This window comes from Salmo trutta, chromosome 3 (genome assembly GCF_901001165.1).
Source record: "Salmo trutta chromosome 3, fSalTru1.1, whole genome shotgun sequence".
In the NCBI taxonomy this organism is placed as follows: domain Eukaryota; kingdom Metazoa; phylum Chordata; class Actinopteri; order Salmoniformes; family Salmonidae; genus Salmo; species Salmo trutta.
In genome coordinates this window covers 65,137,126-65,159,008 of record NC_042959.1, presented here as the reverse complement: position 1 = coordinate 65,159,008, position 21,883 = coordinate 65,137,126, and the positions used below count along the sequence as shown (strand labels likewise).

The following is a 21,883-nucleotide window of genomic DNA, read 5'->3' as shown; positions in this document are numbered from 1 at the left end:
TTATTAATGTTTGAGCACTTCCTATTGCTTCCAGATGTCACCAGTCTTTACAAAGTGTTTTGAGTCTTCTACTGTGAGATCTGACCGAACAAGAGCCATGGAACGGTGATGGCCGATTAGACTCTGGCGTGCGAGTTCATGTTGGGTACGCAATCGTCCGCCTTGAATATTATTCATGTTCTGGTTAAAATAGGCACTAATGATTTATGCTATACAACGTTGACATGTTTGAACGAACGTAAATATTTTTTTCCCCCTCGTTCATGAAGTGAAGTCCGGCGGGCATAGATCATGTGCTAACAACACGGAGCTTTTTGGACATAAATGATGAGCTTTTTCGAACAAAACTACATTCGTTATGGACCTGGGATTCCTGGAAGTGACATCTGATGAAGAGAATCAAAGGTAATGGATTATTTACATAGTATTTTCGATTTTAGATCTCTCCAACATGGCGGTTAGTCTGTATCGCAAAGCGTATTTTTCTGGGCGCAGTGCTCAGATTATTGCAAAGTGTGATTTCCCAGTAAGGTTATTTTTAAATCTGGCAAGCCGGTTGCGTTCAAGAGATGTAAATCTATAATTCTTTTAATGACAATATAATATTTTACCAATGTTTTCGAATAGTAATTATTTAATTTGTTGTGCTGACTTGACTGCCGGTTATTGGAGGGAAACGATTTTCTGAACATCAACGCCATAGTAAAACGCTGTTTTTGGATATAAATATGAACTTGATAGAACTAAAAATGCATGTATTGTCTAACATAATGTCCTAGGAGTGTCATCTGATGGAGATTGTCAAAGGTTAGTGCATAATTTTAGCTGATTTTCTGGTTTTGGTGACGCCTGTCTTTGAATTGACAAAACATTACACACAGCTATTGTCAATGTACTCTCCTAACATAATCTAACTTTATGCTTTCGCCATAAAGCCTTTTTGAAATCGGACAACGTGGTTAGATTAAGGAGATGTTTATCTTTCAAAGGGTGTAAGATAGTTGTATGTTTGAAAAATTTGAATTTTGACATTTAATTGGTTTCAAATTTGCCGCTCTTGATATTTCACCTGTTGTTGATAGGGTGCACCACGGGTGGCACGCTTGCGTCCTACATAGCCCCAAGAGGTTAATGAGAAGATTATCTTTAAAATGGTGTATAATACTTGTATGTGTGAGAAATTTGAATTATGAGCTTTTTGCTGTTTTAAATTTGGTGCGCTGCTATTTCACTGGCTGTTGGCGAGTGTCCCGCATACCCCAGAGTGGTTGTCTCACACATACATTTTTGGATTATAGTCTTATAATTCTAATACATTTCACATAGTCTTATAATTCTAATACATTTGACATAGTCTTATACGTTTCAGGGTGGAATTCTTTAGTCATTACTTTAAACATATACATTCCTTTATCAGCTCCATAATACAGCATTTTGGATTTGAGATCAAATGTTTTATATTAGGTGACAGTACAGATTGTCACCTTTCATTTGAGGGTATTTTCATACATATTGGTTTTGCCGTTTAGAAATGAAAGCACTTTATGTATCTAGTCCCTCCATTTGAAGGTGTCATAAGTATTTGTACAAATTTACATATAATGTATTGAAGTAGTCAAAAGTTTAGTATTTGGTCCCTTATTCCTAGGACGCAATGACTACGTCACGCTTGTGACTCTAAAAACTTGTTGGAAGAATTTTCAGTTTGTTTTGGTTGTGTTTCAGATTATGTTGTACCCAATAGTAATGAATGGTAAATAATTTAGAGTATTCTGTCATTTTGCAGTCACTTTTATTGTAAATAAGAACAGAATATGTTTATGAACACTTCTACAGTAAGGTGGATGCTACAGTACCATGATTACGGACAATCATGAATGAAACGTGAATAATGATGAGTGAGAAAGTTACAGAGGCATAAATATCGTACCCCTAAAAAATGCTAACCTCCCCTGTTATTGGTAATGGTGGGAGGTTAGCAAGTTTTGAGGGCATGATTTTTGTCTGTGCATCTGTAACGTTCTCACTCATGATTATCCGTAATCATGATAGCAACCACACTAATATAGAAGTGCTCATAAACCTATTCTATTAATTTACAATAAAAGTGACTCCAAAATGACAGAATACATTATTTACCATTCATTTCTATTGGGCACAACATAATCCAAAACACAACCAAAACAAACTGCAAATGCGTCCAACAAGTTTCTAAAGTCACAAGCTTGATATAGTCATTGCGTGCTAGGAATATGAGACTTAATACTAAACTTTTGACTTAAAACAATACGCTATAAGTGAATATGTCCAAATACTGACACCTTCAAATGGGGGGGCTAGATGCATAAAGTGCATTCATTTCTAAATGGTAAAACTAAATGCATGCTCTTCAACCGATCGCTGCCTGCACCTGCCCGCCCGTCAACGGTTCTAACTTAGAATTTGTGGACAACTACAAATACCTAGGTGTCTGGTTAGACTGTAAACTCTCCTTCCAGACTCACATATATCATCTCCAATCCAAAGTAAAATCTAGAATTGGCTTCCTATTTCGCATCAAAGCATCCTTCACTCATGCTGCCAAACATACCCTCGTAAAACTGACCATCCTACCAATCCTCGAATTCGGCGATGTCATTTACAAAATAGCCTCCAATACCCTACTCAACAAGCTGGATGCAGTCTATCACAGTGCCATCCGTTTTGTCACCAAAGCCCCATATACTACCCACCACTGCGACCTGTACGCTCTCGTTGGCTGGCCTTCGCTTCATACTCGTCGCCAAACACATTGGCTCCAGGTCATCTACAAGACCCTGCTAGGTAAAGTCCCCCCTTATCTCCGCTCACTGGTCACCATAGCAGCACCCACCTGTAGCACGCGCTCCAGCAGGTATATCTCTCTGGTCACCCCTAAAGCCAACAACTCCTTTGGTTGTCTCTCCTTCCAGTTCTCTGCTGCCAATGACTGGAACGAACTACAAAAATCTCTGAAACTGGAAACACTTATCTCCCTCACTAGCTTTAAGCACCAGCTGTCAGAGCAGCTCACAGATCACTGCACCTGTATATAGCCCATCTATAATTTGCCCAAACTACTACCTCTTCCCCTACTGTATTTATTTATTTTATTTATTTTGCTCCTTTGCACCATATTATTTATATTTAACTTTGAACTTTCTTCAAACTACAAATCTACCATTGCAGTGTTTTTCTTGCTATACTTTATTTACTTTGCCACCATGGCATTTTTTGCCTTTACCTCCCTTATCTCACATCATTTGCTCACATTGTATATAGTCTTATTTTTTTCTACTGCATCATTGATTGTATGTTGTTTTACTCCATGTGTAACTCTGTGTTGTTGTATGTTGTCGAACTGCTTTGCTTTATCTTGGCCAGGTCGCAATTGTAAATGAGAACTTGTTCTCAACTTGCCTACCTGGTTAAATAAAGGTGAAATAAATAAAATAAATAAATAAAAATGTATGAAAATCCCCATAAATAAAAAGGTAACATTCTGTACAGTCGCCTCATATAAAACATTTGATCTCAAATCCAAAATGCTGGAGTATAGACCCAAATGAAAAGTTTTAGCTTCACTGTCCACATTATGAACGCAGGGGAGTGGAACGAAACTAGACTAACATATTACACCTCCACCATTAGGAGTCAGTATTGCTTCATGTATTTTTTATTGCCAGCAGCCAGTGCCTCTTGACAGATCCTCCTCTAATTGTATTCCACATTACTGTTGACTGTGTCATTTTTCTCTGTATAAATAGCTATCTACTCTATATTTTGGGGGAAATGGTTACACAAATACATTTTACATTACAGTGCCCTCATAATGGTGAAATTGTTCCTATAATTATACGCTGTACTTACATTGTAGTCTATTTAGGGTAAGGCTTAGGTTATGGTTAGGCCAATAGGTTATGGTCAGGGATTAGGGTTAAATTCACTGCTGTAAATTGTAACTCATTGTAATAATGAGTATATTCAATACTTGTTACACTGCAAATACATGAGTTGTTACAGCGTTTTAAGGATCCTTACTGTAATGTAAAGTGTTACCTATTTTTTTCAAATACAATTGTTTTGTAAGGCTTCTTTATCCATCACCAGGCAATTTCTGATTCTATTTGACCAATACTAATACTTTAACTACCTTGCAATATTTCATCAAATTTTCTGTGAATCTAATAGGTAATATCAGTCAATGGTTTTACCATTTCGAAAGTGGGAGGACTTCGAACTCTACAACAGGGTGTGTTCAAATTTAACTAAATTCTGCTCACACACAGGCTGCTGCTGCACATGCAGGATGTCCTACAGATGGATACTTCGAATGGATTCTCTCCATATTTGTTATCTTTATTTACTGGCTGTTATAGGTAAGTGGGAATCATATGAATGACTTATTCTGCCTTGTGAAATTCTAAATTTGGGTTGTCGTTGTTGGCTGTGTGGCCTATGTCGTGGAATGGAAATTAAATTACGTTAAATTCAGCTCGGTCAGCCTGTTTAGAACGTAACTTGGTGTGAAGAAAAATGGCCCATTTCAGCCCATTCAACGAGACTTATGCTTTTCATGTTCTTTATGGCTCTCAATGAAAATATTTGAATGTAACTCACACATTGTAACTCAAACCTGTTCTTGCCTCCCCAGGGTTTTGTTATGGAGCAGGTGTGTTACCAGACAGGTCCCTGGTTGGGGTGATAGGAGGGAGTGTGACATTTAACAGAGCATCAGCCCAGCCATTTACAACATTACAATGGAAAGTTAATGGTACAACTATTATATTAAACTATATCAGCAGTACTGGCACTTTAAAACCTGAAGATGGATACAGAGACAGGATCAATCTGGACAGATCGTCAGGAAGCCTGGAGCTCATGAATCTTGTTCTGACTGACAGTGGACAATACACAGTGACCATTTTAACACCTGAAGCAGTATCAGTGGCTGAAAAAACTAAACTGGAAGTGTATGGTAAGATGTTTTGTATTCTACCTTTATCAGTCAATAGTTTCCCCTCCATTTTCTAGCTTTAGGTTTGACATCATCAGTCCAAATACTTTACTGTAAGGCTGGACTTCAGAAACATTTCAAAGCCATTGATATATAGCATGCTACTATACCATAACACTGACACACTGTATTTTAGTCAATGGGTTTGAAGTAAAGAACACATTTCCTCTGTCTAAATCTCAGACATATCTTGTTGATTTTCAAGTTATGTTCTGTAGGTGGATTAAGTTACTGTTTGTCATTACTTTGGCATGAGTAGGTGTTTCTCAAATCCAAGGATTTCATTCAGTGTGAACCATTACTTCTGTCCATCTCTTCCCATTCCCAATTATGTTATTATTATACATTGTATATTAATTGTGTATGATGGTGTTGAACAAGGCCAAATCTGTTATCTGCCTAGTGCACAACATGTACATTTTTCTCAACATCATTAACGAAGTAAAGGTGTGTTCAATGCATTGTCTACATTTTTGTGGAGACACATTCAGTACCTCTCAGTGAATATGGTCACCTTGTGATGTAATTCCAAATCTATTTGTTTTTAATACAACTGTTGAGCTCTTCTGAATGAAAATTATTTTTAAGTTTTCCATCCTGCCGTGTTGATGAAAATGTGTGATACTGAAGCCAGGCCTTGAATATTGTATGGCTTTGGATGAAATAGGCTACCAAGGAAAGAGAAAGTTGTTATTGTATTTTTAACCCACAGAGTCAGTCTCCAGTGTGGTGATAACTCCCACCAACACAGACTTAGTGGAGTTCAACAGCTCTGTCAGTCTGTCCTGCTCCTCCTCTGGCTCCCCCCCCCTTATCTTATCACTGGCTGAATGGAAGCTTTGTGGTCACAGTCAGTGATGGAGTTCAGTTTGGTGATGGGAACAGCACCCTCACCATAGTCAGTGTGACCCGGTATGACAAAGGACCGTTCAGCTGTAGTGTGTCCAACCCCGTCAGCAGTGACATCAACCGCCAGAATCTAACCCTCACTATCAGCTGTGAGTCTCTAACATGCATGTCTCGTGTCTTTGGGGTACCATTAAACTGAAGACATGTTTATCAATTAACTCCCTGTAATTATTATCACGCGATTAAACTGATTTAATTGTAATTAACTAGGAGATCGGGGCACCAAGGAAAATATTCAGATTACAAAGTTATAATTTTCCTAATATAACTTTCCTATATTATTATATTATAGTATAGGCCGATTATCTTCTGGTTTAAATGGTGTATTTTACCTCGCGTCCAGTCTCATTCCAAACGGCGTAAATTGTTGTATCTGCACGAACCCAGTCTTTACTAAAATCATCCATACATCAATTGTCTTAAAATCATTTATTTACTACACTAAGTAATTAACAGAAAACATACAAACAGTAATTATCGTCACAAAGAATTGGTAGAGGAATGTGCCCTTGTGGGCTAAACAGGCAGGTCGGCCTGTTGAACAATGGATCATAAAAGGTCAGCTGTGGCACACAGAGTTCATTAATATTAACAATTGATATGCTAATCCTTTGCACATGAACGCTCACTCATTCGGGTACAATTGCAATCAATATATATTTACGCTCAGTGTGTCCTCGGGATCCTTGTTGGAGAGTTTTTGTCCTGTTGGAAAGTTTTGTCCGCGTTCTCTCTCTCTCTCTCTCGGTTAGAATGGATCTTTCAGAGCGACATTCATTAATGTCGTCATAGAATGGATGTTTCGTCGGTCTTCGCGTTCAATGATATAATTTCTAGCTGCAGACTATTAATTAATATCAAAGACTTGTTCTTATTCTGTCGTTCTCGATAGTCTAAAAGTTAACCACGTGGTGTAGTTCACTTTCAGTATAGGAATTGGATGGTCAAACCTACTGGCCAACTCGCCATGGAGTGGAGGCCTGGTCTGAAGAAAGTAAATCAGGGTATAGTTTTATAGTGAACATGTCACATGACGCCTGGTCCTGTCTGTGTCCCTGGGGGGCGTGCCGATGACTGAGTTAAGCTTGGTACAGAAATCCAATTCTATCACATTAACATCAGTACATAGCATCTCAATGTATTACAAATAGCTTTATCCTTATTAATACATTTTATACAACCATTATGATGCAAGTCTCATCGCTGAGGCTATTATATATACAGTTTTATGGTAATATGGCTATATTGTCTCTTCTGAGTATCACAAAATTGTACCAAGCGGACCAGTTCGTAGCTGGATGCTTCACCAATCTTCCATACCTTCTCCAGAACACAAATGTCGATCGGTTCTCCAATTCTATGAGTTGGAAGAATTTCCTTTGTCTCTCTATGAAACATGTGGCAGGAGATTCTCCTCTTAGTTTTACAACCCTTTCACACAGGGCCTGGGGTGGGGGGAAGGTAGGTTGGGGGATGGTACAAAGGGGAGGGGGTCAACTGTCCTCCCTGTACTCAAAGAGGCCAACGTCATGACACATGTCTAACTCTTCTTAGTTCACTGCATGTGGACAAAGTCATTCATGTAACATTAGTTTACCTTTCACATACGGTCATCTTCATAGTGCTTCCTGCAGTGTCTGTCTGCTACTGTAAACTTAATCTGTTTAGACACAACAAGACACCATCATATTAATAAATCACTATATTCTGGTATTATGGCACTAATTCATCATGCTTTGGCAAAGCAAATCTTTCGGAGGCTTTCATTTCCAGCTAATCAGGCCCACCTACTGTATGTTGTGGGTGTCTGATTGCTGGTGTTGGGATACCTAAACAAGATATATGCATTTTGTATTGACATTTGTTGGGTGGGTCATTTCAACATGATAATCTAGAGCACAACCGTACATAACTTTTGGTTGAATTACCTTCATTAATGCTGGTGTTAAACATGGATCATTCATTGCAGATGGTCCAGAAAACACAGCAATGAAGGTGATCCCATCAGATGTACATTATGAAACAGGATCAAACCTCAATTTGTCCTGCTCAGCTGAGTCCAGTCCTCCTGCCCAGTTTCAGTGGGCTCTGAATGGAACACTGCTGTCCAATAAGGGACCAGAACTCCGGTTGGGGAACATTCAGATCGATCAGAGCGGTAGCTACAGCTGCTGGGCCCATAATACCAGAACCCTGAGGTACCAGACATCTGAGCCCTCTGACATTACTGTGCTGGGTAAGTGGCAGAGAGGAAATGGAGATAATCATGGGAGGAGAGAGAGTAACTGGTTCTGAGGGTGTCATAGTTGAACTGTTTGTGCTCAAGTCCTTTTCAAGGTCCTTGAGTACACATTTTTCCTTTTCCTTCCATCTTGTACAAACATTTGGATGGGTAGCTTTCTTGTGTAAACCAGAGAAGATAGTCCCTTTCAACAGAGACAGTGTCTACTACCAGGGTTGGGTAGATTACTTTCTAAATGTAATCCGTTACAGTTACTAGTTACCTGTCCAAAATTGTAATCAGTAATGTCACTAAATCAAATCATATTGTATTTGTCACATGCGCCGAATACAACAGGTTTAGACCTTACAGTGAAATGCTTACTTACAAGTCCTTAACCAACAATGCAGTTTTAAGAAAAAATAAGTGTTAAGTAAAAAATAGATAAGTAAAAAATAAAAAAATAAAAGTATCAATATAAGAGCAGCAGTAAAATACCAATAGCGAGGCTATATACAGGGGGTACTGTTACAGACTCATTGTGCAGGGGCACCGGATAGTTGAGGTAATTGAGGTAATTTGTACATGGATGTAGAGTTAAAGTGACTATTCAGAGATAATAAACAGAGAGTAGCAGCAGCGTAACGGGAGGGGTTGTCAATGCAAATAGTCAGGGTAGCCATTTGATTAGCTGTTCAGGAGTCTTATGGCTTGGGGGTGTGAGGTTCTAAATATCAGAGTAAGAACTCAACGGACACTATGAAAGGTTAAACCAAGCTTATTCACCCCAAAGGATTGAACAGCTGAACAGTGAAAAAACATTCACACAATCACTGATATTTAACCCTTTCTCCTCTGCTGAGTCTCCTCCCACACATCTGAACAGCCAATACATCTCTGTTGCTAGACAGAACCTTAGTGATATCTGTTATTACTCCCTTCATCTGACCTGACCTCGGCCCCAAAGTGCTTACTCCTCCCCAACTCACGGCTGTCATGTTGACTCATACAAGACTGTGTCTTTCCTCCTCCCATAGGATCCCTGACGGCTAACAATAACATATCCTGACATAATGTAAACGTTATTAATTACCCTGTCTCCCTCAGTGAAAGGAATAAGTATATTTCATGATTTCATAAGTCAAGCTATCAGAACCCAACAGGGGTAGAAGCTGTTAAGAAGTCTTTTGGACCTAGATTTGGCGCTCAGGTACTGCCTGCCGTATGGTAGCAGAGATAGCAATCTATTACTAGGGTGGCTGGAGTCTTTAACAATTTTTAAGGCCTTCCTCTGACACCGCCTGGCATAGAGGTCCTGGATGTCAGGAAGCTTGGCCACAGTGATGTACTGGGCCGTATGCACTACCCTCTGTAGTACCTTGTGTTCGGAGGCCGAGCAGTTGCCGTACCAGGCAGTGATGCAACCAGTCAGGATGGTCTCAGCTGTATAACTTTTTGAGGATTTGAGGATCAATGCCAAATATTTTCAGTCTCTTGTTGAGGGAATAGGCTTTGTCGTGCCCTCTTCTCAACTGTCTTGGTGTGTTTGGACCATGATAGTTTGTTGGTGATGTCGACACCAAGGAACTTGAAGCTCCCAACCTGCTCTACTACAGCCCCATCGATGAGAATGGGGGCGTGCTCGGTCCTCCTTTTCCTGTAGTCCACAATCATCTCTTTTGTCTTGGTCACGTTGAGGGAGAGGTAGTTGTCCTGGTACCGTAAGGCCAGGTTTCTGACCTCCTCCCTATAGGCTGTCTTGTCGTTGTCGGAGATCAGGCCTACCACTGTTGTGTCATCTGCAAACTTGATGATGGTGTTGTAGTCGTGCCTGGCCATGCAGGCATGAGGGAACTGGGAGTACAGGAGGGGACTGAGCATGCACCCCTGAGGGGCCCCCATGTTGATGATCAGCATGGCGGATGTGTTGTTACCTACCCTTACTACCTGGGGCGGCCCATCAGGAAGTCCAGGATCCAGAGGGAGATGTTTAGTCCCAGGGTCCTTAGCTTTGTAATGAGCTTTGAGGGGACTATGGTGTTGAACGTTGAGCTGTAGTCAATTAATAGAATTCTCACATAAGCGTTAGTTTTGTCCAGGTGGGAAAGGACAGTGTGGAACGCAATAGAGATTGCTTCATCTGTGGATCTGTTGGGCAGGTCTGCAAATTGTAGTGAGTCAAGGGTTTCTAGGATAATGGTGTTGATGTGAGCCATGACCAGCCTTTTAAAACACTTCATGGCTACAGACGTGAGTGCTATGGGTTGGTAGTCATTTAGGCAGGTTAACTTTGTGTTCTTGGGCACAGGGACTATGGTGGTCTGCTTGAGACATGTTGGTATTACAGACTCAGTCAGGGACAGTTGGCCAGCGCATGCTCGGAATACATGTCCTGGTAATCCGTCTGGCTCTGCGGCCTTGTGAATGTTGACCTGTTTAAAGGTCTTACTCTTGCTACAGAGAGCGTGATCAAACAGTCATCCGGAACAGCTGATGTTCTCATGCATGTTTCAGTGTTACTTGCCTCGAAGTGAGCATAGAAGTAATTTAGCTCATCTGGTTGGCTCATGTCACTGGGCAGCTCGCAGCTGGGATTCTCTTTGTAGTCTGTAATAGTTTGCAAGCCCAGACACATCCGACGAGCGTCGGAGCCGGTGGGGTACGATTCAATCTTAGTCCTGTATTGATGCTTTGCTTGTTTGATGGTTAGTCAAAGGGCAAAGCAGGATATCTTATAAGATTCCGAGGGTCCCGCTCCTTGAAACCAGCAGCTCTACTCTTTAGCTAGGTGCGTATGTTGCCTGTAATCCATGGCTTCTGGTTGGGGTATATACGTACAGTCACTGTGGGGACAACGTCATTGAAGCACTTATTGATGAAGCCAGTGACTGATGTGGTGTACTCCTCAATGCCATTGGAAGAATAAGGAAACATATTCCAGTCTGTGCTAGCAAAACAGTCCTGTAGCTTAGCATCTGCTTCATCTGACCACTTTTTTATCGACTGAGTCACTGGTGCTTCCTGCTTTAGTTTTTGCTTATAAGCAGGAATCAGGAGGATGGAATTATGGTCAGATTTGCCGAATGGAGGGCGAGGGAAAGATTTGTACGCGTCTCTGTGTGTGGTGTAAAGGTGGTCTAGAGTTTTTTACCTCTGGTTGCACATTTAACATGCTGGTAGAAATGAGGTATTTAAGTTTCCCTGCATTAAAATCCCTGGCCACTAGGAGCGCTGCCTCTGGATGAGCATCTTCCTGTTTGCTTATGGCCATATACAGCTTATTGAATGCAGTCTTAGTGCCAGCATTGGTTTGTGGTGGTAAATAGACAGCTACGAAGAATATAGATCAAAACTCTTGGTAAATATTGTGGTCTACAACTTATCATGAGATAGTCTACCTCAGGCGAGCAAAACCTTGAGACTTCCTTAGATTTCGTGCACCAGGTGTTGTTTACAAATATACATAGACCGCCACCCCTTTGGATTACCCAAACTCAGTAATGTTATCTGTTATGTTTAGTTACTTTTAGATTACTTTCCCCTTAAGAGGCATTAGAAGAAGACAAAAATGCACGTTACCAATTGAACAATATCTATTGCAGGATAAATCAATGTTAAAGTTTACATAGCTGGCTATATATGGATGTTACATTTTACTTTATGGGTTGGTTATGTAGGCTTCTTCTAACCCATCGCTTTCTACTACATACAATAATACGATTAAATGATATCTTTACATTAATATATATATTTTATAATTCCAAAAATGGATGTAGCAATACAGATTGCTCCTTTAAGTCTATCAAAAGTGTGCAAGTTTCAGCCTGTGTCCATTAGGCCTATGGAAAAAAAGTTTTAGCAGCATGATTTAGATTGAGCAAAAAAGCCCCACTTTTATTCCATAGGCTGGCATGTGCACCATGCAGCTGTTGCAAGAGCGTAATTTTCCCTGGCTGTCCACTGGTTTCAAAAACAATGAATGATAGGCAGCTTACTTCTTGAATTCAATCATTATTGGGTTCAAATACACACTTAGATTTGTGAACAGCAACAAACACAATCCGTAAGGCACAAATAGCTAAATGAGAGCGCAGCAGAGTGATTCACATCAATGCGCTATGTAAATATCAATAATAAGTGATATCCATATCGCCGTAGACTACACCAGTGCTGTCATCCTTACCTCCAAGTGTTTATTCAAGTTGGATAATCTTTGGATGCCTTCAGGAGTCGCACCATTGGAAGAGATAGCTTGGACTGTAGCCTACAAAAGCCTATTCCTGCTCTTTTCCCGCGATCCACCAAACATATTTGGTGTGTCTTCATAGTGGTCTCTGACTTGTGGTCAGACTCGGTCAGGTGGAACAACCTTAAACTTGCTCCTTTTTTCAATGCTGATTTGAATGTCATTGAGAAAAGTGTCAAAGATGTTTTTTCGCAAACATCCTTTCTGAATTTAAAAGTAATCATCTAGTTCTTCAAATGCATCTGTAATGTGATTACAATATTTTTGCTGGTAACATAAAGGATTACTGTTACTGTTTTTTTGTAATCCCTTACATGTAACGGATTAGCCAATTACATGTAATCCATTACTCCCCAACCCTGTCTACGACACATGAGAAGAAAGGCCTATGACTGGCACGCAAGACAAAGCAGATGGCATTGGATTATTAGCTGATTCTGTACTGAATACTGTATATGGGTTATTCCATGCAGTGTTGGTTGCTGCGGTTGTGAGGACAATTTCCATGGAGCATTGTATATTGTAGCTGGTAAATGCTCTGTCATGCAGTGAGGAAAAAGCAAACCACCCAACATGATCGTCCCTTTGTTACTATTCAATGGCCATATACAGTGTCTATAGAAAGTTTACACCTATCACACCCTGATCTGTTTCACCTGTCCTTGTGATTGTCTCCAACCCCCTCCAGGTGACGCTTATTATTCCCGGTGTATACAGTTGAAGTTGGAAGTTTACATACACTTACGTTGGAGTCATTAAAACTAGTTTTTCAACCACTCCACAAATTTCTTGTTAACAAACTATAGTTTTGGCAAGTCGGTTAGGACATCTACTTTGTGCATGACACAAGTAATTTTTCCAACAATTGTTTACAGACAGATTATTTCACTTATAATTCACTGTATCACAATTCCAGTGGGTCAGAAGTTTACATACACTAAGTTGACTGTGCCTTTAAACAGCTTGGAAAATTCCAGAAAATGATGTCATGGCTTTAGGAGCTTCTGATAGGCTAATTGACATCACCTAGTTCAAATTTTCAAAGTGAAAAAGTTATAGAACATTTTCAAAAATAAATAAATAAATATCATATTTGAATAAGTCTCCACCCCCCTGAGTTAATACTTCGTAGAAGCAACTTTGGCAGCCACAACAGCTTTGAATCATTTTCATTAAGATTCTACCAATTTTGCACAGCTCTTAGGGCAACATATCTATTGTTTCTATAAAAATGTCTCAAGCTCATTACATTTGGTTGGGAATCATAGATAGACAGCAATATTCAAACCTTGTCTTTGAAGCAGATTTAAGTCAGGACTGAGACTAGACCACTCAAGAACACTCAACACCTCTTGGAAAGCCATTCTGGTGTGTCTTTGGCATTAACATTTGTGCAATTGTCTTTGACAGCTCTTCCGCATTACACTTTTAGCCTTAGTCATTTATTCAATTTTTTTCATATACCACGTGCAGGCCTACTTTCTTTATCATACACACTTTTACCATGTTGCATGTTCATTTCACATGTGCTCATCGTGTCTTCAGTATACTGTTACTGTTTGACAAGATAATATAGAATCTACATTATAATCTAGGATAATCTATTATCAAATCAAGCTAATTCATAATATAACCATTATCCTTCACAGAACCAATATCTGGTGCTACCCAGATGTACTGTAATGTGTAGTACTGCTTGTTCATTGTGTAGACTTTGTCTCATCTGTGCATGGTTCTCTCCCTGGTCTCTGCAGCGGAAGGCTTTCTAACTCCAGGTCTATCTGCTGGTGCCATTGCTGGGATTGTGATTGGAGTATTGCTGGTTGTGGGAGTGGCAGTTGGTGTGGCAGTCTACTTCATGAAGAAAAAGGGGTGAGTAAAAAATGTATATTTTCTTTTCAGCTAATTTTTTATTCTGAGACGAGACAGTTTGTATTCAATTTATTTTATTTAGGGATAAATAAAAAATGATATTACAGAAAATATTCTTTATTAACTTTTTGAATGAAAAAGTTTTACAGTGTAATCCATTTCACTAAAGTATATCACTTATTGTATTCTTAGCTTTTGGCTTTTATCCTTGCTCTGTAAGGATAGCTTTTGGGTTAGCTTTTAAATAGCTTTACTAGCTCAATGCTGTTTTGTCAGACAACCAAATAGTTAGCAGTTCTTTAAGATACAGTACAGTAAACCAATGAAGTCTCATGTGTTTGTTGCTCAATTCTCTGCAGCATCACCCACCTGTAAATCAGTATATCTATGGCATAAAATCATTTGGTAGCTAAGCTAAGGGCCACATCTAGGTGGATCATTTTAGAAACAGAGCATAACAGTAGTATACATACACATTGAAAAAAAACACAGGCCCAATAGTTTCTGAAGGAGAGTCAGTTTTAAATGTCACTGCAATTTGCTATGTGCTTAATGGTTTACTATTCACAACCCACAAAGGGAAACCACAACTGTATGCAGTATAAATAGGAAGAAAGGGGGAAAATATTAGCTTTGTGGCATATCTCCCTGACCTCTGACCCATAGCTGAAACTAACAGACTTAAACTAATGGAACTTATAAGGTTAGAGGCCATGGAGAAAGATTTCTAAAGTTTGGTAGTAAATTATGAATTCCTATGTTGTCACCATTTGTTTAGAGGGGCATTTTACCATTTCGTATAGGTCATTATAGACAGATAACAACCAAAGTATTGCTCCACCGCGTGAAAGGGGGGTATATTGAGTATGGTTTACAGTAAAAGGAGTTTATAATCTGATAATAGATTGACCCTCCCTGTATTTGGCAGGCAGGGCTGGTTGTCAATGGTTGTTATGAACAATATACAGTAATTGTACAGAATTTGTTGGCGCTTCAATGTTGTGCACTTGCCTCATCAAAATTAGGTCTACATGTGTCTCTGCAAATAACAATAATCAAAGATACTGACTGCTTCTAAATTGTATATTAGTTTCTTCAAGAAAGAATCCTCCAGTGGAAGGAGTGTTGACAACAGTAAGTATGAGCTCTGTGTCTCACATGCATCCATTGATTTAGTAAATAATGTATATGCCCACCTAATGACCTTCTGGTCTACATGTACTTCTGCTCTGTCTGCTAACACTCTCTGTCACACCTGCTCCCGCTCTCCTTGGCGCGCCAGGCTCCCCAGCATTACGCACTCCTGCCACCATCAGTACGCACTCCTGCCTTTCCCCATCACGCGCAATCAGCGATTATTGGACTCACCTGGACTCAACCACCTCTATCATTTCCTGCCCTATATCTGTCTGGATCCCCGCTCTATTTCCTGCTGCAGCATTAATTGTCATATGTCCTTGTTTACCTGTGTGCTGACGATGTTCCTGTTTTGTTACCTGTCTGTTCCGTATTAAATGTCAACTCCTCGTACCTGCTTCTCATGTCCAGCGCCGGTCCTTACAGAATGATGCAGCCATCTAAAGAAGCATCGGGGAGTGCTGGCAGTCCGGTTGGTGGTGACGTCGTGTCCGGGGGCCAACACAGATGGAGCCGGGGGTGCCTAAGCCAGCTAGTTGGGCTGTCACGCCCTAGCTGGCTCGAGAGGTTCTTGCTCCGGTTGGCTCGGAAGGCGCCCATCTCACGTCGGGCCTCAGCCAGATCGTCATGTTTTTACGCCCAGACGGCTCGTCAGGCTGCTACGCCTCAGCCGGATCATCGGGCTCCCACGCCGCAGTGGGATCGACAGGCGTTCACGCCTCAGCCGGATCATCAGGCTCCTATTCCTCAGCCGGCTCGCCAGGCTCCCATGTCTCTGCCGGTTCGTGGGGAGTTTACGCCCAGCCGGTTTGCCCAGCGCACGTGCCTCGGCCGGCCAGTCAGGCTCGCCCAGGTGGGACGCCGGGTGGCGCCCCTAGAGGGGAGGGTACTGTCACGCCTTCTCCTGCTCTCTTCGCGCGCCAGGCTCCCCAGCATTACGCACTCCTGCCACCATCAGTATGCACACCTGCCTTTCCCTGTCACGCGTTTCAGCGATTTTTGGACTCACCTGGACTCAATCACCTCTGTCATTACCTCCTCTATGTCTGGTTTCACGCTCTATTCCCTGCTGCAGCATTAATTGTCATATGTCTTTGTTTACCCGTGTGCTGACATTGTTCCTGTTTTGTTACCTGTCTGTTCCGTATTAAAAACTCCCCGTACCTGCTTCTCATCTCCAGTGTCGGTCCTTACACTCTCTAATAGTCAATTGAGCTCCATATATCTACCCACTGGGCACACACTAGTTCAATCAACGTTGTTTCCACATCATTTCAATGAAATGACGTTGAACTAACGTGGAATAGATGTTGAATTGACGTCTATGCCCAGTGGGTAGTTCCCAGCTCTCTAAATACCTAATTTCCTCTGTCTATGCGGGCAAACAATCTCTCTGCTCCTGTTTACCATAATCTTCTACACAGACACACAACATATTAACTAACGATAACCTACTGTTAAAACCTCTTATAGCATCATGCCTGTAATCTAAGGCAATGCTTTCAATGGTGTGAGTATAGACACTCAAAGTTGATCAGTGCTTCAGGATTGTGAAGCCTATATACTGTAAACTACAGCCCCATCTCTAACTGCTTTTTGTGTGTCATCTCAGCAGGTAAAAGTCCTGCTAATGGAGGGGGACCTGGAGGAAACCAGGTACTATGCATTTAACTTTCATGTTTTTCTGTTTTCATAGCTTCCATAGTACATTTGTTTATCTGATATGGATGTAGGCTAATATGTAATACCAATGTATAGTACATCCATTATTAACAATATTGTCATACTGTAAGTGCATAGATAAATGACTGGCCTGCTTTTATTACTTTGATTCGGCCATCTTGAGGTAAAAGAGCTGCACAATGGTCTACTTATATTGTGTCATAGCTTGTCTGGCTATCAGAGATCCTGATCACAATAGTAAAAAGACTGAAGAGAATAATGCAATAATAATAATCACAGATAGACTTGTCACAGTGTAGATAAAGATGGGTCAATATAATAGTTGACATACACTAGATGACCATAAGTATGTGGACACCTGCTCATCAAACTTTTCATTACAAAATCATGAGCATTAATATGGAGTTGGTCCCCCACTTTGCTGCTGTAACAGCCTCCCTCTCCTGGGACGGCTTTCCACTAGATGTTGGAACATTGCTGCGGGGACTTGCTTCCATTCAGCCACAAGAGCATTAGCGAAGTCGGGCACTGATGTTGGGCGAATAGGCCTGGCTTGCAGTCGGCATTCCAATTCATCCCAAATGTGTTCGATTGAGTTGAGGTCAGGGCTCTGTGCAGGCCAGTCAATTTATTCCACACCGATCTCAACAAACCATTTCTGTATGGATCTTGCTTTGTGCATGGTAGCATTGTCATGCTGAAACAGAAAAGTTGGAAGCACATAATTGTCTAGAATGTCATTGTATGTTGTAATGTTAAGATTTCCCTTCATTGGAACTAAGGGGCCTAGCCCGAACCAGGAAAAACAGTCCCATAACATTATTCCTCCTCCTCCAAACTTTACAATTGGCACTATGCATTGAGGCAGGTAACGTTATTTTGCTTGTGTGCGGCTACTCAGCTATGGAAACGCATTTCATGAGGCTCCTGATGAACAGTTATTGTGTTGACGTTGCTTCCAGAGGCAGTTTTGAACTCGGTAGTGTTGCAACAGAGGACAGACGACTTTTACGCGCCACATGCTTCAGCAGCTTGTGTGGCCTACTACTTTGCGGATGAGCTGTCGTTGGTCCTAGACGTTTCCATTACACAATAACAGCACTTACAGTTGACCGGGGCAGCTTTAGCACGGCAGAAATTTGACAAACAGACTTGTTGGAACAGTGGCATCCTATGACGATGCCACGTTGAAAGTCACTGAGCCCATTCTGTAAGGCTATTCTACTGCCAATGGTTGTCTATGGAGATTGCATGGCTGTGTGCTCGATTTTATACACCTGTCAGCAATGGGGGTAGATGAAATAGACGAATCCACTCATTTGAAGGGGTGTCCACATACTTTTGTATATATAGTGTAGCACCAGAGCCAAGCTCTAGGTAGGCTATATCTCCTGGCGTCTCTGCTAAGCAAAAGTCTGGCCTTTGACCAGGTGTATAACCTCATGTCATTACAGTAATGAGTACACTTCCAGGCAGGGGCAGTATACGTGGTCTGTTTACTGTAAGGCTGAGGGACTTTGCTCCAGGAAGATATTATTTTATTAAGCTTAAACACCTTTTTTTGTGAAGTATTTAAAATAGATATAGCAGTTTCCTTAGCCAATCAGTTCAGACAAATGTATTTCTGTCAAGTGCCATGAGCCCTAATGTGTCCATTTGGCTGCAATTTAATATCTCCTGAAACTCAACCAAAAGAAATATGAAAGATATGAGGAACTATCTTTGTAATCAACACCACTGACCTCTTTCAAGATAACAACAGAAACATGGCAACCTTCTCATAAAGGTCTAGTCTGGTAACTGGTTCACTAGCTGTGTGACACACCTTCACTCCTGGAATGCAAGGCTACTAATGACCACACAGTTTGAGGGGATAAGCTCTCTGCCCTCAAGAAGTTGTACGAGAAATAACCAAAACAAGTTGACTGAACTAACTCAGTGTTTGTAATTATCAATTGCTCTGGTGCTTATAGCTCCAGATGACAGACAATATAAGTAGGGACCTGAGATTTTCCTGGTCAGGTCATGGTCAGGACTTATCCTCTCTAGGGTAGGGGGCAGTATTTGCACGGCCGGATAAAAAACGTACCCGATTTAATCTGGTTATTACTACTGTCCAGAAACGAGAATATGCATATAATTGTTTGATTTGGATAGAAAACACCCTAAAGTTTCTAAAACTGTTTGAATGGTGTCTGTGAGTATAACAGAACTCATATGGCAGGCAAAAACCTGAGAAGATTCCTTACAGGAAGTGCCTTCTCTGACCATTACTTGGCCTTCTACACTCTCTTTATTGAAAACTGAGGAGCTGTGCTGTAACGTGACACTTCCTACGGCTCCCATAGGCTCTCAGAAGGCGGCAGAACGGGGAATGATGACTTTGGAGCCCCAGGCTGAAAAACAGTAGCGCATTTGGATAGTGGTCGATCAGAGAACAATGAGACTGGGGGCGTGTGCACGAGCCGACACCATGTTTTTATTTTTTCGTCTTTGAACGAAAACAGGGTTTCCCGGGCGGAATATTATCGCTTTTTTACGAGAAAAATCGCATAAAAATGTATTTTAAACAGCGGTTGACATGCTTCGAAGTACGGTAATGGAATATTTAGAATTTTTTTGTCACGAAATGCGTCGGGCGCGTAACCCTTTGTCACCCTTCGGATAGTGTCTGGAACGCACGAACAAAACAGAGGGTATTTGAACATAACTATGGATGATTTTGAACCAAACCAACATTTGTTATTGAAGTAGAAGTCCTGGGAGTGAATTCTGATGAAGAACAGCAAAGGTAATCCAATTTTTCTTATAGTAAATTGGAGTTTGGTGAGGGCCAAACTTGGTGGGTGTCAAAATAGCTAGCCCGTGATGGCGAGCTATCTACTCAGAATATTGCAAAATGTGCTTTTGCCGAAAAACTATTTTAAAATCGGACATAGCGATTGCATAAAGGAGGTCTGTATCTATAATTCTTAAAATAATTGTTATGTTTTTTGTGAACGTTTATCGTGAGTAATTTAGTAAATTCACCGGAAGTTTGAAGTGGGTATGCTAGTTCTGAACGTCACATGCTAATGTAAAAAGCTGTTTTTTTATATAAATATGAACTTGATTGAACAAAACATGCATGTATTGTATAACATAATGTCCTAGGAGTGTCATCTGATGAAGATCATCAAAGGTTAGTGCTGCATTTAGCTGTGGTTTGGGTTTATGTGGCATTATATGCTAGCTTGAAAAATGGGTGTCTGATTATTTCTGGCTGTGTACTCTGCTGACATAATCTAATGTTTTGCTTTCGTTGTAAAGCCTTTTTGAAATCGGACAGTGTGGTTAGATTAACGAGAGTCTTGTCTTTAAAATGCTGTAAAATAGTCATATGTTTGAGAAATTGAAGTAATAGCATTTCTAAGGTATTTGAATATCGCGCCACGGGATTCCACTGGCTGTTGAGTAGGTGGGACGATTTCGTCCCACATACCCTAGAGAGGTTATCTAGGACATGTCTCTCCTCTCTCCTACTAGGAGCTGAACTATGCAGACATCACGCAATTCCAGAAGAAGGATGGTGGGTCAGTTCAGCTGGGGAACCTGGGTACTTCCTCCACAGAGTACGCTCAGGTCCGAGTCAACAACAGGCCCAGTCAGCTGACCTAACCCACCTACCAGGCCCACCAATGCCAATACACTCAAGTGAAAAAACCTGCCCATAAGCCTGCCCCTGATGCTGCCTCCACCATCTACTCAGACGTCCGGAGCTGAACACGCCCCACTGTCTATCATCTGGACCAGTTGGGGTCAGTCAGGGTGACCAGGTCGGTTCAGACATGGCCAGTGAAGCCCCCATAACCTTCTCTGTGTCTATGTGCCAACCAAACTTTCTTTCTAATACCGTATCCCTTATTAGACCTTACAGATCCCTAGACAAACAAAAATGTCAGTTAACGACTTAGCTATTATCAATACATTAGGTGTTAATCTGTTTTAGAATTTATACTCAACTAATAGTCTACAAATAATATTTTATTGATAATGTCATAGTAGATCATCAGATCTTGATGGATCGTGAATATTTTGATATACAAAAATACAGCTATGTACACCATGTGCCGTTAACCCTCTAGAGTCTAAGCCCTGTCTGAGCCTGGGGGGTGGTGGTGGTGGTGGTGGGGGGGGGGGGGGTTCTATTAAACTACTGCTCTTTTCAGTTCTAATACATACTGTTGAGGTAACTGGAGGTCTACTATACCACAAATTGGGAAAATCATTAGCATGCAGCCCATGGTTTAGTAGAGCAGCAACACAGAGGAACACCATCTCTCAGGGTGACGTGGGTACCATTGTCTTGGTCATTTGCATGTATGGTGTACATGATACCTTATGTACTGTTAGGTATCATAACAGGGAAATTAAACAGCCTTGTGCGCAGTATGTGTAAATTATAAATACTTTGTTTTGTTTATTAGCAATAGCTGTCTCACTCACAGTTGCTTTGTTTCTCTGGTTATATTTTTGGAGTGTACAGCACGTGTATTCAGGAAATCAATCATTTCCCTATGCTATTTGATTATTAAAAGACCAATAACAAGATAGGGAACTACAAATAATGTATTACTTATTATTTCTGACAATATCTTCTCTGTAAGTTGAAATGAATGAAACCAACAATGGTTATGTCGGTGACAAAGTTCAGTACCACACACATCTATCATAGAACTACCTATAGTTTAGCTTGTGGACAACCAGTCCCAACCATGCATTTGGATGTTGTTAAAAATTG

The 21,883-nt window shown here is 40.8% G+C and overlaps 1 protein-coding gene across 1 annotated transcript; it reads left to right on the top strand.

Moving 5' to 3' along the window:
- The first annotated feature begins 4,292 nt into the window (after positions 1-4,292).
- On the top strand, positions 4,293-21,240 carry LOC115184092 (uncharacterized). The gene is made up of 6 exons (XM_029745082.1): positions 4,293-4,397; positions 4,673-4,996; positions 14,166-14,283; positions 15,374-15,417; positions 17,033-17,076; positions 20,629-21,240. The coding sequence occupies exons 1-6, from the start codon at positions 4,328-4,330 to the stop codon at positions 20,758-20,760; spliced, it is 732 nt and encodes a 243-aa protein (XP_029600942.1). The 5' UTR covers positions 4,293-4,327; the 3' UTR covers positions 20,761-21,240.
- Positions 21,241-21,883: the final 643 nt, after the last annotated feature.

Bases quoted from the DNA above. Each gene is read 5' to 3' on its own strand.
- LOC115184092 (XM_029745082.1), top strand. From the start codon at position 4,328: ATGTCCTACAGATGGATACTTCGAATGGATTCTCTCCATATTTGTTAT. The intron at 4,997-14,165 runs GTAAGATGTTTT...TGGTCTCTGCAG, and splicing joins AACTAAACTGGAAGTGTATG to CGGAAGGCTTTCTAACTCCA. The intron at 15,418-17,032 runs GTAAGTATGAGC...GTGTCATCTCAG, and splicing joins TGGAAGGAGTGTTGACAACA to CAGGTAAAAGTCCTGCTAAT.